The sequence below is a fragment of the Pan paniscus genome, chromosome 4, assembly GCF_029289425.2.
Source record: "Pan paniscus chromosome 4, NHGRI_mPanPan1-v2.0_pri, whole genome shotgun sequence".
Taxonomy (NCBI): domain Eukaryota; kingdom Metazoa; phylum Chordata; class Mammalia; order Primates; family Hominidae; genus Pan; species Pan paniscus.
The window spans coordinates 34,172,411-34,190,665 of record NC_073253.2 but is presented as its reverse complement, the minus strand read 5'-3'; the positions used below and the strand labels follow the sequence as shown (position 1 = coordinate 34,190,665).

General features: G+C 41.8%; 1 protein-coding gene across 4 annotated transcripts in view; it reads left to right on the top strand.

Annotated features, from left to right (window-relative positions):
- The window catches only part of RASGRF2 (Ras protein specific guanine nucleotide releasing factor 2), a 278,300-nt gene that overhangs the window by 159,088 nt on the left and 100,957 nt on the right, over positions 1–18,255 (top strand). For 3 of the 4 annotated variants that reach the window (XM_003822263.6, XM_034959854.3, XM_063604178.1), the window contains 4 exons: positions 1,819–2,067; positions 2,751–3,133; positions 12,847–12,972; positions 16,279–16,368. In XM_003822263.6, coding sequence (XP_003822311.1) covers positions 1,819–2,067; positions 2,751–3,133; positions 12,847–12,972; positions 16,279–16,368 — 848 coding nt within the window. The remainder of the gene's footprint in view (positions 1–1,818; positions 2,068–2,750; positions 3,134–12,846; positions 12,973–16,278; positions 16,369–18,255) is intronic. The other variant, XM_034959856.3, reaches the window with a different exon arrangement.

Sequence of the window (18,255 nt, the reverse complement as noted above, 5' to 3'; positions counted from 1 at the left end):
CGAATGAGCAAATTAAGAACCAGAAAAATAAAGTTGGTTGAGGGACACATAGTGAGTGGAAGAAAGAGCCTTGTTATTTTCAAGAATCTCAAAAGATGCACTTGGGCATTTCAAGATCAGTAATGTAACTCAAGCTAACGGGCCACCCCAGTCAGCTCCTTGGCAGGGTGAAGCTGCTCATTGAAAATGCTCTTTCAGGCCTGCAGATGAAGTACTTCCATCTGCACTGAGCATACTTTGGGCTGGGATGTTTCTAAGAGCAAGCTAAGAAAGCAGTTGATTCCTTTTTATCCGAAAGAAAATAGATATATAATTTCAAATCCCTCAAAGCGCTGAAAGGGCTAATTAAAGGCATTCACAACTGATTCTCAGCCAACAGATTCTTAGCAAGCAATTGGCTCACTGAACGTCACTGACCCTGTAGCATATCCTTTAATCAAGTGGTGAAATTCAGGACTTCATTGATCGCCGGTCCTGAAATGCTGCAGTGAAGGTGAACAAGGGATCTCAGAAGGGGAAGTGAAAGCTACTGGCGGTCCTCGTTGTCCACTTGGAGAGGCTGCCAGTGCAATGGTCTGAAGGCGAGGGGTTCGGGGCAGCCAGACGTGAGGTTTTACAGAATGACAAAAGCAGTGGATTGCAGGGTGGCAGTGGTAGGTGCTATTCAGGGAAATATCTTACACCCATTACTTTTTTTTAAGTGAAGACATTTTTAATACCACAGAATTTTGAAAACATAATAAAAACATAACATGTCACTCTTGCAACTTATGGATTACACAGTATTCAGAAGATAGATATCCTTAAAAGGCATTAATAAGCCAGGAAGAATGAAATAAATGAATTAGGCACTCAAATCAGGAACTTAGAAAAAGAATGAGAGACTAAACTGTAGGAAAGTGTAGGAAGGAAATAAGAAGAGACATTAATACAATATAAAAAACAGTAGAAGGGGTAAATAAAAAGAGCTGATTCTAGAGAGCAAAATACCTAACCCTATATCCATCAGTTTAATCCGAAAAAAATAAAAGGGGAGGGGTGAGGAAAGCACAAATGTACAAAATTAGAAGTCAGGAGAAAGAAATAAGTGCGGATATAGCAGTGATATCTGTGCCCCCCTGTTTGGGAGGTGTCACCCACTACTTTTTATGCACACTTTGGATATTTTGCTTTAAGGGCATAAGCAATGCTTTCCCTCACTCCTAAAGAGGGCTTTTGGCTTCATCTTCCTAATAAAACATGACTGAATTAGAGAGAAGGAATCCACAGAGTGAGACAAATTATTATTTACCTCCTCCATTATTAATTCTGGCTTTCCAAAAACTTGATATTTTCATAGCCCTGCCTATGCCTATATGTCTATATGTCATATAGACATACACAATCAGCCCTCTACCTACCAGTCAACCGCAGATCCAAAATATTTGGAAGAAAGAAAGACAAAAAATAGCTATACAACAATAAAAAATAATACAAATTTTTAAAATACAGGATAACGTTTTACGTAATATTCACATTGTTTTAAGTATTGTAATCTAGAGATGATTTAAAGTATACAGGAGGATGTGCATAGGTTATGTGGAAATACTATACCATTTCATATCAGGGACTTGAGCATCTGTGGATTTTAATATGGTGGGGGGATCAAGGCACCAATCCCCCAAGAATACTGAGGGACAACTGTGCAATTATCTCTCTCCTATCAAATGCAGTGAGAAGCCCACTCCTGAGTGTGTGATTACAAACGCTGAAATATTCAGTGGCCGAGGGGGAAGCCTCCTCCTGGTTTTACCATCATGTTCCTGCCTTTGCACGTAGGTCTGATGCCCGTCTTCATAAAGACGACACTGACATTTGCTTCAGTAAAACACTCAACTCCTGCAAAGTGCCCCAGATCCGTTATGCCAGCGTGGAGCGCCTCTTGGAACGACTGACAGACTTGCGGTTTCTTAGTATTGATTTCCTCAACACCTTTCTGCACACCTATCGTATTTTCACTACTGCCGCTGTGGTGCTGGGGAAACTCTCCGACATATACAAGAGGCCTTTCACCTCCATCCCTGTCAGGTACACCTATTGCTAGAGGTTTGCCTGTCATTAGCATATGGCCCTCTTCGTTCCGGAGTCACCATGCGGATGAGCAGGCCAGCTCTGCAAAGCAGCTCCTAGGGTGTACTAGCTTGCCTCTGAATGTACCATGCCCCTCCAGCAGAAGGCCATATGTAAAGGTCACACAGAGTTCCCCAGGCATGAAGTTGAAAACCTGAAATTTCCAATTGGCCTTTGCTTGTTCTGTGATTATTTGTGAATGAACTCCATTGCTTTCGGCTTTTCTTTTTTCTTTCTTTCTTTCTTTTTTTTTTTTTGACAATTATGATTTTAAAACTTTAATATGCATAAGAATCAGCTTGCGTGTGGCGTGGGGAGGGTGTCTTGTTAAATTGCTGGCTCTGATTCAGCAGGCCTGGTGTGGAGCCTGAGTTCTGAATGTCTAACAAGCTCCCCAGAGATCTCAATGCTGCTGTTTGGACCACAGTTTAGTAGCAAGGGATTAGACGATGCCTAGTTAAGTGTCTGTGCTTCTTTGGCAGGTGGAGGGTATACATGTAGCATTTAGATTAAGGGAAGTCCAGCAATAGAAGTGCAATGAGATTGTGACCTATAAATGAAGGGAACATGTTCTTGAATGACATCTGGGAATTCATTTCACTTGGCTACAATCTCTTAGCCACTTTTACTCTCATTTTTAGGTCATTGGAATTGTTTTTTGCTACCAGCCAGAACAACAGAGGTGAACATTTGGTGGATGGCAAATCCCCACGTCTGTGTCGCAAATTCTCTTCCCCGCCACCACTGGCTGTGTCCAGAACATCTTCCCCAGTGAGGGCCAGAAAGCTGTCTTTGACTTCTCCCTTGAACTCAAAGATAGGAGCATTGGACCTGACAACTTCCAGCAGTCCCACCACCACCACCCAGAGTCCCGCTGCGTCTCCACCACCACACACTGGTCAGATACCACTGGATCTCAGCAGAGGCCTCTCTTCTCCAGAGCAAAGCCCGGGAACGGTAGAAGAGAATGTCGATAACCCACGCGTGGATCTGTGTAACAAGCTAAAACGAAGTATTCAAAAAGGTATTATCTAGCACATTTGCATAATTACACCCCACATTTGCTGGCCGCCTGCCTCCTCACCCTTCCTTTTGGAACCCTGGTTCCCTTTCTTTACAACTGTAATACTTCTGCATAGAAAGTAGAATGAGCTCAATGGTTAGTTAGAAGAGAAAATTCCTGTAGATTCTTCTGGCCCTTCTGGAACAGAAAGCAAGATTAGTTGTCCTTATGCCCCTGTAGTAAAAGGCTTATTGTGGTCAGTTGTCTATGGGAGAATAGCATATCTGAATGGTATTACTAGAGAGTTCTTGGAATTTGGTTAAGACTGGTTGGCTAAAGAGCCTAGCATGGTGCTTTGCACACTGGGAGGTTGTGGGTACCCTCGCCCATGAGCTCAGGCTGCAGAGCTTTCTCCTCCTCCCTTATTTGCCTTAGGTACCTGTGTACCTCCAGCCTTTCCCTGCTGAGGATGAGCTAGGCTGGAAGTACCACAATGGCTTCTTTAGTTTAGTTATGAGGACAGTGCTCCATGTTATAGCAGAGGTATAGGAGAGAAATCAAATTGGAGACAGTGTTAATTGCTCGTGACGTAGCCAAAATAGTTTTTTTAAAATGTTGATTAGGTCATAGGGTTTCTGGCTTCAATTCTGTACTGACTTCCTGTCACACTTAGAATAAAGTACATTCTCCCTGCCAGGGCCTTCAGTTCTGTGAGACATGGATCCTGTCCCCCTCTCCAGCCCCTACTCCTGCCACGCTCCCTCATCTACTAGGCTACTGTTACATTGATTTCCTTTTTGTGTCAAAAGCATTTTGGTCTTTCCTGCCCCAGGGTCCTTGCACTTGTTCTTTCCTCTGCTTGGCCACTTTTGCCATGTAAGCTCCATGAGATCAGCAGTCTGTCTTACTCACCTCCGTACCCTCAATGTCTTGGCCAGTGCCTGACAAGTAGTAAATTTTTGTTAAATGAATGAATGAAATAAAATATACAGTGAACTGATCGAGGGTCCTCTCTCCCATCATTTTAGCTTTCTCAGCTTGGTACGGTGTAGGGTTGGAAGAGGTGATTCTTGTTGCTTTTAAAGTCCAATGTTTCTGTAATGAAAATAAAAATGATTCACAGTGAAATTACAAACAGCTTTTAAAAAACTGTATAAGAACTGACTTATTGATAATATAATAAAAATTGGGCAATAAATCAGACAAAGTGTCCAATTTCAAGGTGGATTGCCCAGATGGATGCATAGAGGCTTGCCTTTCTACCTGCTTGAAGCTTCTATGTGCTTCTAGCTCAGATCATTTAAATAAGCTTCCTGAGTGAAGTAGTTAATGGAATTTTAACTGGAGTGGTTGTCATCATCAAAACTTGCACTCTTTTAAGGTCTTTAAATTGACAAGTTAGCAACTAAGGAGGAGGAAAGGGAGAAGATAATTAAAAAGTCATTAGAACAACAAGCTTAAGCAAAATTATGATGGATTCTTATCAGGAATAATGAGGCAGCGCACAAGCTGACAAGTGCATTCAGGGTTGCACCCAGCGCCAGTGCTTGGGAAACCCTGTGGAGGGAATGACTGGAATGGGGCATGGGGGTATGGGAAGTACAGGAGCTTTCAGATCATGGCAAGTTTTTTCACCTTCTTTACTGCACTGCGGTAGATAGGAGAGGAGAAATCTGGAGATAAGTCGGGATTCTCTCTTTCTCTCTTTTTATTTTGTTTTATTTTGTTTTTGTTGAGGAAAGCTTTAGGAACAAACATTTCAGTGTCCAACACCAGTGATTTGGAGGCTGTGGTTTGATTGCTCATGGGGCTGGGATGAGGATACAGTAAAGTCTGTTCAAGAATCATTGAGTGAGCCTCTTCTCTGTGCAGGATACTGTGTGTGCTAGAGTCCACAGTGGTAAATAGCACCTTCACTGTCATACTCTAGTTATGTGGATAATACAGACACAACATAACTATATGGGCAAGTGGTATAAGAGGTGTAGATAGAGTGCTCTGGAAGCTGAAGAGCAGGGAGATCACATCTGGTTGAGCAGAATTAAGAAGTGTCTTTGACATGAGCCAAAACATATGTGGGTTGGAAAGAGGAGATGGGAGAACTTCTGGGCAAAGAGAATATATAAGTAAAGGTGTGGTGGTAATCACTAGTGGTGAATGCCATTTCTCTTTTTTTTCTGAGATGGAGTCTCACTCTGTCTCCCAGGCTGGAGTGCAGTGGCACAATCTTGACTCACTGCAACCTCTGCCTCCCAGGTTCGAGCTATTCTCCTGCCTCAGCCTCCTGAGTAGCTGGGATTACAGGCACGCACCATCATGCCTTGCTAATTTTTGTATTTTTAGTAGAGACGGGCTTTCACCATGTTGGCCAGGCTAGTCTTGAACTTCTGACCTCAGGTGTTCCACCCGCCTCAGCCTCCCAAAGTGCTGGGATTACAGGCATGAGCCACCATACCCAGCCAGTGAATGCCATTTCTGCAAGCATCACAAGCATCACTGCTTCTGAAGGGACAGGCTTTGTCCTGTTTTGACAGCATGGGCAGCCCTGTAGAGCAGACCTTGTTAGTAGTCCTCTTAGGGCTTTCTAGCACGGAGTAAACTTCAAAACAACAACTCTCCTAGAGAATCTTTCTTCTCCTTCTTCTTCTTACCATCTTAAGTATCTTTAAGTGTATAGCTCAATAGTATTGTTGAATGACAGATCTCTATAACTTTTTCATCGTGCAAAACCGAAACTCTATAATCATTGAATAATACCCCATTTTCTTCTCCCCCTGGCCCCTGGCAACCAGCTTTCTACTTTCTGTCTCTACAAATTTGACTGCTTTAAGTTTAAGTACCTCATATATGTGGAATCATTCAATATTTGTCCTTTTTTGAATGGCTTAGTTTACTTAGTGTAATGTCCTCAAGGTCCAACCATATGATAGCATGTGATAGAATTTCCTTTTTTAATAGGTAGAATAATAAGAAAATGCAGTATGCAGATACTACATTTTCTTTATGCATTTATCCATCAATAGACATTTTGGTTGCTTCCACCTCTTGGCTATTTGAATAACGGTGCAATGAATATGGTGTGCAAATATCTATTTGATATCAGCATGATTAAGTGTTCCACTTTAACTTGTTGTGCAGGGAATGTTCCACTTCGATCACCAACTTCCCCAGTTTTAGTCTTCAAGGTGATGATCCAATACCTTATCATGAAAGCTGCTTGAGCTACTGTCTAGGAGAAAGTAGAAATCAATAGTTTTTTTCCCTGGAACAATAAGCTGGAAAAAAGTTAGACTTGGGTTATCTTACTTTGTTTTGGGCTGTTATAGCAGGATATCTGAAACTAGATAATTGTACATGAATAGAAATTTATTTCTCACAATTCTGGAGGTTGGGAAGTTCAAGATCAAGGCACTGACATCTTGTGAGGCCCTTCTTGCTCTGTCATAACATGGTGGAAGGCAACACATAGACGTGAAAGAGAGGAGAGGGGGCCAAACTTAGGCTTTTATAAGGAACCCACTACTGCAATAATGGCATTAATCCATTTATGTGTGTAGAGGTCTCATGATATAATCACCTCTTAGAGGTCCCACCTCTCAACACTGTTGCATTGGGAATTAAGTTTTTAACATGGGAACTTTGGGGGAAACATTCAAACCATAACACTCTGTCCCTTTCCCCCCAAATTTATGTCCTTCTCACATGTAAAATATATTCATTCCATCCCAATAGCCCCCAAAGTCTTAACTTGTTTTGGCATCAACTGATAAGTCCAAAGTCCAGAGACTTACCTGAATCAGATACGGGTGAGACCTGAATCAGATATGGATGAGACTCAAGACATGATTCATCCTGAGGCAAATTCCCTTCCAGCTGTAATGTGGTGGTAGGACCAGAATAGGATAGATATTCCCATTGTGAAAGGGAAAAATAGGCAAAAAGAAAGGAATAACATGCCTCAAGTAAGTCCGAAACCCAACGGGGCAGACATTAACTCTTAAGACTCCAGAATAATATTTCACTCCATGTGCTGCCTCCTGAGTACACTGGGGTGGGGTTGGGTGCCCAAAGCCTTAGGCAGGCCCACTCCCATGACTTTTCTGGGCTCAGCCCACATTTCAGCTCTCATAGATTAGAGCCTCTTGTCTGCAGCTCTCTCAGGCTGTTGTTGCATGCTGGCAGTTCTAGGATTTCTGCAATGGCCTCACTCTCATGGCTCCACTAGGCATTGCCCCAGTGAAGACTCTCTTCAGTGTCTCCATCCCTGCAACAGGTCTCTGCCTGGGACCCTAGGCTGTCTGCAGCATCCTTTGAAATCTAGGTGAAGGAAGCTGTGCCTTCACAGCTTGTGCATTCTGTGCACCTGCAGAATTAGCACCACATGGATGCCACCAGTGCTTTCCATGTGCACCCTCTGGTGCGGTGGCCCAAGCTGCACCTGGGTTTGCCTGGGCCACAGCTAGTGTGGCTGAGGAGCACTGCACAGGAATGTGGGGAGCAGCCCTGGGCAGCAAATGCTGTGGTCCCTTAGATTCCTCTCTGTCAACCTGGCCCTCAAGGTCCTATCTTGTCTGAAAGATCTCTGAAATACCTTTGGAGTCTTTCTCCCATTGTCTTAATGAATAACACCTGGCTCTCCTTTAGCCATGCTCTCTTTAGTACTAATCTTTTTAGTGAAAGGTCACTTGGCCACAGCCTTGGTTTGCACTCCCAAAAAGGCCTTTTCACTCTTTACGCGGCTGAGCTGCAAATTTTCCAAGTCTTTCTGCTCTGTTTCCCTTTCAATTATAAATTCTGCCCTTAAACCATTTCTTTCCTCTTGCATATATTTAAAAGTAGCCATGCAGCTTCTTAATATTTTGCTTATAAATTTCTTCCACCAGGTATCCTAGTTCATTACTCTGAAGTTCTACCTTCCATAAAGCCCTTGGGCATAAACACAATTCACTCAAGTTCTTTGCTACTTTGTAACAAAGATGGCTTTTATGCCAGTTTTCAACACCTTGTTTCCCATTTCCATCTGAGACCTCACCGGAATTGCCTTTACTATTCATATTTCTACCAACATTCTATCATGACCACCTAAGTAATCTCTAAGGAGATTCAGACTCTTGAAAGCTCTTCTCTTCTTCTGAGCGCTGACTATTAATAGCATCATCCTTAATGCTCCATCCATGGCAATACAGGCTTTCTCTAGCCCATTCCTTCAGACTCTTCCAGCATCTGTCCATTACCCAGTTCCAAAGCCACTTCCACTTTTTCAGGTTTTCGTTATAGCAGTAACCTCACTTCTCAGTACTAATTTTCTCTTTGTTTTGTGCTACCTGAGACTAGGTGATTTATAATGAACAGAAATGTATCTCTCACAGTTCTAGAGGCTGGCATCTGGTGAGGGCCTTCTTGCTGCATTATAATATAGTGGAAAGTATCACATGGGTGGGAAAGAGAGTGAAGTAGGCCAAACTCATTCTATTCCCAAGATAAAGGCATTCATTCATTCATGAGTGCAGAGTACTCATGATGTAATCACCTCTTAGAGGTCTCACCTCTCAACACTGTTGCATTGGAGTTTAAGTTTCCAACATATGAACTTTAGGGGACATATCAAATCATAGCATGGGGAGACCAAGATAAATGAGAAAGAGCTGGATCAAGCTCTTAGGGAAGGACACTGACACAGGCTTCGAAGACCTGTCAGTACAGATATTGGACAGAGTGGGATCATGTGGACACAGCCAGTGGCTGCTGGAGAGCTTTGTCATGTGGCAGCACTGATCATTCATGGCCTGGGGCCAGCAGATGGAGGGAACCTGTGAATAACAGTATGGCCGAAATATTAGGCTCTTTCTCATATTAGAGAATTAAGTTGAAGGCTTCATGCCTCTGCTTCTCACTGGATTTCCCCAAAACAAGTGATTTAGTGTTATATTTTTTTCAGTTAATTTATCCAGATGGTTCATAGGTTAGAAATATCATTTTAGAGTTCCAGTACTCTAAAATAGTTAAATGCTGAGCTCTTTCCACTCTGGGTAATGGAGAAAGTCCAAGATTGTATCTAGGAGGGGCCCATGGCACTTGGTGAAGCCCGTAGAGCCAACCTTTACTCCAGAGCTGTCAGCTCCTCTGCTCCCCAGGCTTCTTAGTCACATTCACCACCTAATGCATCCCCCTTAGCTCTCATTTTACCCTGATCCCTCCCTTAATACTTCCATTAAGCCACTTCTTTGCATCTTTATTTCTTTTCCCTTTCTATAGCTGTCCTCTAATTTCTTTTTAATGCATTTATTTCCCATCTTATACTTAAAAATATTTAAGGTGGTCATTCAGAGAGATACAGGGTACAACTACATTAAAATGAAATAGGTAGCTGGACATGGTGGCTCATGCCTGTAATGCCAGCACTTTGGGAGGCCGAGGTGGAAGGATCGCTGGAGCCTAGGAATTCGAGACCAGCCTGGGCAACATAGTGAGACCTTGTCTCTACTAAAAATAAAAATAAAAATAAAACAAATAGCCAGATGTGGCTGTGTGCACCTGTGGTCCCAGTTACTCAGGAGGCTGAAGCGGGAGGATCACTTGAGCCTAAGAGGTCAAGGACGCAGTGAGCTCTGATCATACCACTGCATTCCAGCCTGGGTCACAGAGTAAGACCCTGTCTCAAAAATACAAAAAACAAAGACAAAAATAAAATAAAATAGGTAAGGAAATCAGACAATGGGAGAAAAGGAATAAGTTGTGTGTGGCCAAGTGTATGGTTACTGAACAAATGAATACTGTGTGGTCTTCTGCAATTCCTAGAGTCCCCTGACTTTGGTTCCAAGCTCCTCTGCTGGCACAGTAAAGACAGGAATATAATCAATTATTGTGATTCATATTGAAGGCTAGGAATAGATTGATTGTGCAGGCACATGCTTGCCAGTTCTTGAGACTGAGAACAATTTATCCTGTGGATCCTTGCGAAGGAAACACTCTGGGTAGAAAGTTTAGAATTAAGGCTCGGGTTGAGGTAGCTCTTTGGCATTTTTCTGAATAAGTGAAACAAATTACAGACTCAATTGTAGGGTTTTTTGTTTTTGTTTTTTTGTGTTGGTGTATGGGCAATACTGGTCATAAATAGTTTTAGGAAAGTCATGGATGAACACTACTTCAGCATGAGTCTGAAAGTTGTGTGTGTGTGTGTGTGTGTGTGTGTGTGTGTGTGTGTGATGTCTGTAAGAGCCAAAAGTGCTGCTGTGTGAACCCTGCTGTCTAGTCTTAAAAACTTGAGTTGACAAAGAAAAAGGAGACATTGATCCATCTTTAATTTGAAAGATGTTTGCGTGTATCACATAATGTTAACACTTAAAACAGTTGGCAAACTTGAATATGAATCCTGTGCCAAGAACTTACACATTTTCTGCTTTTCACTTAAGAATACAACCCCACTCCACCTCATTGTATAATATCAGTTTTGCCAGTTAGGTCCCTATTGATGCCATACGTCTCCCTCACTGCCATCCAGCTATTCATTTCAGGGCATGTTTTTTGAAAAGTGCTAGTGACCTTTGTCCATTTTTATTGTCATTGCAATGATCACGCCAGCCTTGCAATATTTTCTGGCAGGAGAACGTCAAACAATGTGAGGAGAAAGAAGCGAAATAGGAAATATCCTTTAAAATGAGTGAGGCAATGAACTTAGGGAAAAAATAATTCAATTTAATTTCCCTCCAACTCATTCCTCACATCTGTTCCAGACTCATCCAACATTCACTAATACCCTCTCTTCTCATTACCAGTCAGTTTCTATCTTCTTCAACCCCAGGTGCTTCTACAAAACACAAATATCAGCCAGACTCAGATATCCAGATTCCACCCAGTGATGGGTTCTCAACAAAAACCAAACCAACAGCAGGCAAGAAAGGCAAGCCAAAGGGTCGCTCACTGTATTCAGACCCCATTACTCCCTCAGTGTTCACTTAGACCATGGCCGTGCAACTTAGCCACCTGTGTTGCTGCACAGCCCACAGCACTAGTGTCTGTTTCTGTGTTCTTAGTTTGAAAATTGCCTGCCTGTGGGCTGAAAGTGCTCCCGATTTTAGCATTTGTTTTGAGCCACATCTGCCCACTCGTCCTGCAGGCAAAGCTGTTTGCAAGGAGCCTGATCAAAAGTGAATATGCCAGAAGGAATTCTCCCCTCAGCCCCCAATGCTGGCATGGTTTCTTCTCTCTGTAGGTGCCTGTTAGCTTACAGGATTCTTCTTTGCTTTCCTGTTCTTTCAGAACAGTCAGGGTCCGTCCAGCTTTTCTCATTGGGAAATTTCCTGGGTTCAATGTAATTGCTGTCTAATGATTTTCTCATTTTCCTGAGATGACTGAATGGTTGAATCAGACCAAGGACATGTATTTGATATTCTGCTCGTTCTTACAGAGCAGATGCCTTCCATTACTGAATTTTGGGGGAGTTATTTAGAAAATAATAAAACCGACAGCTAAGCACTGATTTTTTTTGTCTGCATCTTGCATCGTTGCCAGCTTTACTGTAATTATGTCATTCAGAGAAAGATTCTAACCATTTCCTTTTCCTGGCCCCTTTGTGTTTCAAAAAAGCAAAATTGTGGCCATATTTCTAAGCGGATAAGTCACATGCAAGTATAAAAATGGCCTTAGATGAAGTCATTAGAGAGTTTTGAAAGTTTGTTGAGTGAAATCTTGAATGGAATGGCAAAGCAAAGTAGTTCTGCTGACAGGATTAATGTACAATTAGTGGAGGTGACACTAAGCTGTTATCAATGGGAATTAATGAAAAGCCCAAGAAGAATGGAAGAATCGTTGGAAATGTATTACATTTTTGTGGTATTTTTCTCTGAAAGAACATACGCAAAGTTGTAGTCTTACCTGCTTAATAAATCAGTGGGAGGGGCATAGAAACATCATTAGTAATGGCCTAAGGGTGACCCTAAAATGATGTGTGTGTTATTCTTGGGATGTTAGCTGCAGCAAAGAAGCTCAAATGACCTTAAACCCTCCCAATGGTTCATTTAAAAGATTTTCACGTGTTTCCTGCTGATCTGTACCTCTAGCTCAGAGATACCCAGTAGAATTTTCTGGGAGGATAGAAATACTGTATATCTGGGCTGTTCAATACCATAGCCACTAGCCACATGTGGCTACTGAGCACTCAGTGTAGTGCAAGTGGGAAGCCAAAATAATAATTTAACTTTAGTTAATATAAATTTACATAGCCACGTTTGGGTAGTGCTGTCATTTTGGACAACATAGCTTTAGATCTCTGGGAGACCCAGAGATCCCTGGTGAGGGCCACATTATAGAGATTCAAACTTTGGTTGGTTTAGGGGGCAACACAGGCAAAGAACTGGTGAAGTTCTGATTTGTAATCCCAATCTGATTTTTGACCTGACAAAGTTATCTTTCCCCACTCAGAGAAAGCAAAAACATTTGGAAGGGCAGGGGATCCACCACATACCCCCGTTTACTTTAACATCTGCTGCTGCATTTGACAGAAGGGGCTGGCCAGGGTCAGCTAGGGTCAGCCAGGCCCAACAGGGTCATCAAGACAGGGTTAGAGAAGATCCTTTTTTAGATTTAGTGTCATTAGTACTTGACTTGATTTCATATTAAAGCCCTTTAATGAAATGCTTATTATCTGTAATGAACTTTTGTTTCCATGCATGATACTGACAAGAAGCTCTTGAATTCATGGCCTGGTTGTTAAAATTCATGATGTTTTCAAGCAGCAGTCCTAGAGTCTGCACCAGCGGACCGAGCAGGAGTGGAAAGCTCCCCTGCAGCGGACACCACAGAACTTTCACCTTGCAGATCCCCCTCAACTCCTCGGCACCTCCGCTATCGCCAGCCTGGAGGTAAGAGCTCAAGAGGGACTCAGAAATAGAAATGTGAAAAATGATTTCTAGCTTCTGAACCTTTCCTTTGCCTAATTGTTTCACTGCCAAAATAATTTTTTTAGTCTCACTTATTGAAAATTAATTGGAAGCAAATACAGTCGGCCCTTTGTATCTGTGCGTTCCACATCCATGGGTTTCATATCTGTGGATTCAACCAATCACCCATCAAAAATATTTGGCAGAAGAATAAAGCTTCTGTACTGACCATGTACATACTTTTTTTCTTGTGATTATTCCCTAAACATTATAGTATGACAGCTATTTACATAGCATTTCCATTGTGTTAGTTATTATAAATAATCTACAGGTGATTTAAAATATACAGGAAAATATGCATAGATTATATTCAAATACTATACAATTTTATATCAGGGACTTAAGCATCTGTGGATTTTGGTACCTGAGGGAGATCCTAAAACCAATACCCTACAGGTAACAAGGGATGACTGTAATGTTACTGTAGGACCAAGTGGTGGAAAAATAAATGATTAGAGAAGATGTCATTAGTCTAACCAATATTTGTTTAGTTCCATCATTGCATTGCATTTTGTGAGGAGTAACGTGAATCAAAAGGCTCTTCTTTAGATGTTAGCTAGCTGAAGAATCTCAGTGCTGGGTTTACCAAAATGTTCCCAGTCTCTGATATATTACCATGAGTCCCAATGTAGTCTGTATAAGTGGACTCCTCTGGGCATCACAATCTGGGGAGACCCTATTAATAATATTATTTCATCTAAAATAAGGTCCAGGTACATGGGACCTCAGTCATCATTATTGCTAGTGGCAGAAACTGGCATATGTATTTTGATATATAGTTAAGAAAATTGTAAAGCATTACTCCATAATTTGTTTGGGAACATAATAAATGTCCTCTAATTGGAGAAAAAAAACTAATCAGAACAAAAGGTAGAAATATTTTAATTATCTCCCATTTTCCCCACTGCTCAAATAAATATATCCAAATAACAGTTGTTTTGAAATGTTTGCTTTTCTCTTCTTAAGCCAATTATTTCAAGTCAGCACAGAAAATTACACAATTATGAAACCAGATTCACCCCAAGTAACCCAAATGAAAAGGCTTTTTTTTTTTTTTTTTTGGAGACAGAGTCTCACTCTGTCACCCAGGCTGGAGTACAGTGGTGCAATCTCGGCTCAGTGCAACCTCCACCTCCCAGGTTCAAGTGATTCTCCTGCCTCAGCCTCCCGAGTAGCCAGGATTACAGCCGTGGGCCACCACGCCCAGCAGTTTTTATATTTTTAGTAGAGACGGGTTTTCAGTTTGTTGGCAAGGCTGGTCTCAAACTCCTGACCTCAGGTGATTCACCCTCCTCAGCCTCTCAAAGTGTTGAGATTACAGGAATAAGCCACTGCGCCCAGCCTGTAAAGGCATTTTTGACTCTCATAGGCATGCTTCAAATAGGGCATTTTAGCAAAAGGTAAAGTATATGGCTCCAAATGGTTATCAGTGGCCTTAGCAGCTTGGTAGAAGCTGTTGTCATTGCCATGAGCTCTGAGAGCAACTAGGAAGGTCTCAGTCTTGCTGTTGTTAGATGTCTGCCTTTGTGGATATTAGCCCTTGGGGCTTTAAGGCTCCAAGTCAGTTATGGGTTATCCTGCCATTTGGGTGTTTCTGGTAAATGAAGGTGACAAATTAGACTTTCCTGGCTTGTCATAGTACTACTATGGAATTAGCCAGATCTCTCTATTCTTCTTAGAGCTTTGGTCAGTCCAGGTCTTGGCAACTTCCTTGACCATTGCCACATAGGACAGATCCCTTTGACTTCATTGTAACCTGGAAGAGTTTGGGACCAAAATCTATGGAAGTAAGGCTCTACCAAGGCAAGAGTTAAATGCTGTTCAAGGCGTTACAATTATTAGAACTCTACTTTATATTCTCTTTTCATATGTTTATATTCACATATAAAATTTTTAATTCACATAAGGATTATTTGGAAATCCTCATCTTGTTTGTGGATTAACTAAGCCAAATCCTTTGTTTCTTCCCTGATATAACTAAATCATAGAGACATAGAAACATGGGAAGGAGGCTGAAACCTGTGATAATATGGAGGACTGAACAAGGACAGCATCACATATTTCTATCTAGCTGAAATTTTGCCTGTGCATCTGTCTACTTGCCACCTTGTTCCAAAATGCAATAAGTCTGTTGTGGAAAGAGAAGGTAGAGCTGTTTTATGCGTTTGTGCTTGGGCACATTAAGCAGCTCTTTGCTTCCCCTCTTAACGTGTGTATTTATTTTAGGCATGATTGTGAAACATTAGGGCCAAACTAATAAAAGCTTCCAGGTCAGAATCACAGTGGACTGTTTTCACTAAAAGCCTGAGCGAGGAGAAGCAGCGAGCTTGGCACCAGCACTGCCAAACGCTGTGTGTACAGTCCGAGGAGTGAAAGGGACTGCAAGGTTGCTCAATACATCCTTTTGATTTTAAAAGGGCCACACTTAAACCATCTGTACTGTTAAGGGTGTTCTGAGAAGGAAATTCTGTCAGAGGGAAATTCTATCAGTAACATGATATGGTATCTTTTTTAAGAATATTTTTATATTAAGATACAGTTTACATACCATAAAATTCACCTTTTTAAAGTATATAGTTCAGTATTTTTTAAATTTAATATATTCACAAGGTCAGGCAGCCATAACCACTATTTAATTCTAGAACATTTTCGTCACCCAGAAAGAAACCCTATAAATATCAGCCATTCTATACTCATTAGCGGTCACTCTCCATTCCCCCTCCAACCCCAGCAGCCCTAGGCAACCACTAATCTACTTTCTCCCTCTATGGATTCACCTCTGCTGGACATTTAACACAAAGGGAATCATATAATATGTGACCTTTTGTGATTGGCTCCTTCTTTAACTTGGCATGTTTTCCAAGTTTATCCATGTTCTAGCATGCTTTGGAACTTCATTCCTTTTTGTGGCTAAATAATATTCCCTTGTATTTTTCTGTTTATCAATTGGTGGACATTTGATTGTTTCTACTTTTTGGCTACTATGAGCAATGGTGCTATGAATATGCATGTACACGTTTGTGTGCAGATGTATGCTTTCTTTTCTCTTGGTTATATATCCAGAGTGGAATTCCTGATGTGCAATCTTGTTGTTTGCCCATTAACAGAGATAATACAGGGCATTTGGCCCAGTCCTTCATCTGGTGCAGGAATAAAAATGATGATTTTTGTTACAGAATATTATCCATTTGCCTCACCATTCCATTTCCTTTCTTTTCAAATAACCAGGACAGACGGCGGACAATGCCCACTGCTCTGTTTCACCGGCTTCTGCTTTTGCAATAGCCACAGCTGCAGCAGGACATGGGAGTCCACCAGGTGAGTAGGGGAGCAGCTATGTACAGATATGTGACCATTTATATTAAGCCAGTGGCCCGTGTCTGCCAGTGTCTTGAGGAGACACTCGGCAGCTCTCACACTGGAATCCCAGCATTTTGGGAAGCCGAAGCAGAAGGATTGCTTGAGACCAGTAGTTTGAGACTAGCCAGGGCAACATAGAGACCCCATCTCTATAAAAAATTTTTAAAATTAGCTGGGCATGGTGTTGCATGCCTGTAGTCCCAGTTACTCAAGACGCTGAGGCAGAAAAATCACTTGAGGCCAGGAGGCTGAGGCTACAGTGAGCTGTGATCATGCCACTGCACTCCAGCCAGGGTGATAAAGTGAGACCCTATCTCAACAAAACAAAACAAAATAAAATAATAATAAGAGAATGCACATTCCTAGCTCTTTCTGAGTCAGTGCTTCTGGGAAGAGACTGTCTTTTAAATGAGCATCTTCAGAAATCTCCTTATTTGGCCAGGCACAGTGGCTCACACCTGTAATCCTAGCACTTTGGGAGGCCGAGGCAAGCGGATCACCTGAGGTCAGGCATTCAAGACTAGCCTGGACAACATGGTGAAACCCTGTCTCTACTAAGAATATAAAAATTAGCTGGGCATGGTGTCATACATCTGTAATTCCAGCTACTCAGGAGGCTGAGGCAGGAGAATCATTTGAACCTGGGAGGCGGAGGTTGCACTAAGCCAAGATTGTGCCACTGCACTCCAGCCTGTGTGACAGAGCAAGACTCCGTCTCAAAAAAAAAAAAAAGAAAAGAAAAGAAAAAAAGAAATCCCACCATTTGCAACAATATGGATGAACCTGAAGGACATTATGTTACCTGAAATAAGCCAGGCACAGAACGGCAGATATTGCATGATCTCACTTATATATGGAATCTAAAAAGTCAAATTCATAGAAGTAGAAAGTAGACTGGTGGTTACCAGGGGCTGGTGGGGAGGAAGGGAAGTGGGGAGCTGTTTGGTAAAAGGATAAAAGGTTCAGTTGCACAGGAAGAATAAGTTCTGGAGATCGATTGTACACCATGGTGACTAGTTAAAAATGTACCGCATACTTGAAAATTGTTAAGAGAGTAGATTTTAGATGCTCTCCCCACAAAAAAATGGTAAGTGAGGTAACAGATGTTAGTTAGCTTGACTTAATCATTCTTCAGTATATACGTACATCAAAACATCACATTGTACCCTGTAGGCATATACAATAAAAAATAATCAAATAAATAAGCAAAAGCTCCTTCAGGTGAGTCTCACTCAGGCGATCTGTGGGTTACAGCTCTGAGAAATTCTTTATCAGAGAAGGTTGTTATTCCTCCTGTGTTGTTTGACAGAGTTCTTCACCCTTTATAACTCAATTACTGAGAACACGTTTCCATTTTAATTGAGTACAATGCTAAAAGCATATGCAAGGTGGGAGGGAGGGCTTGTGGAGTGCGGGGAGCGGAGCGGGGCAGCTATTGCTTTAGCTGACTCATAATTCATTTCCAGTAGCTCCACGATTCTTTCTGAGTTGCTGTCAGTTAATTTTCAGGGTAAAGAAAAAGTACTTAAAATAAAAGCACAGTATTTTAATAGATAAAAATTATATTCACTATCTCTTTCCTCTTCTCTCACGCGCAAGGAGGATATTATGTTAAAATAAATCTGTAAGTGGTTTAGGGCTGGGCGTGGTGGCTTACGCCTGTAATCCTAGCACTTTGGGAGGCCAAGGTGGGCAGATCACCCAAGGTCAGGGGTTCAAGACCAGCCTGGCCAACATGATGAATCCCCATCTCTACTAAAAATACAAAAATCAGCTGGGCGTGGTGGCGCACACCTGTAATCCCAACTACTTGGGAGGCTGAGGCAGGAGAATCACTTGAACCTG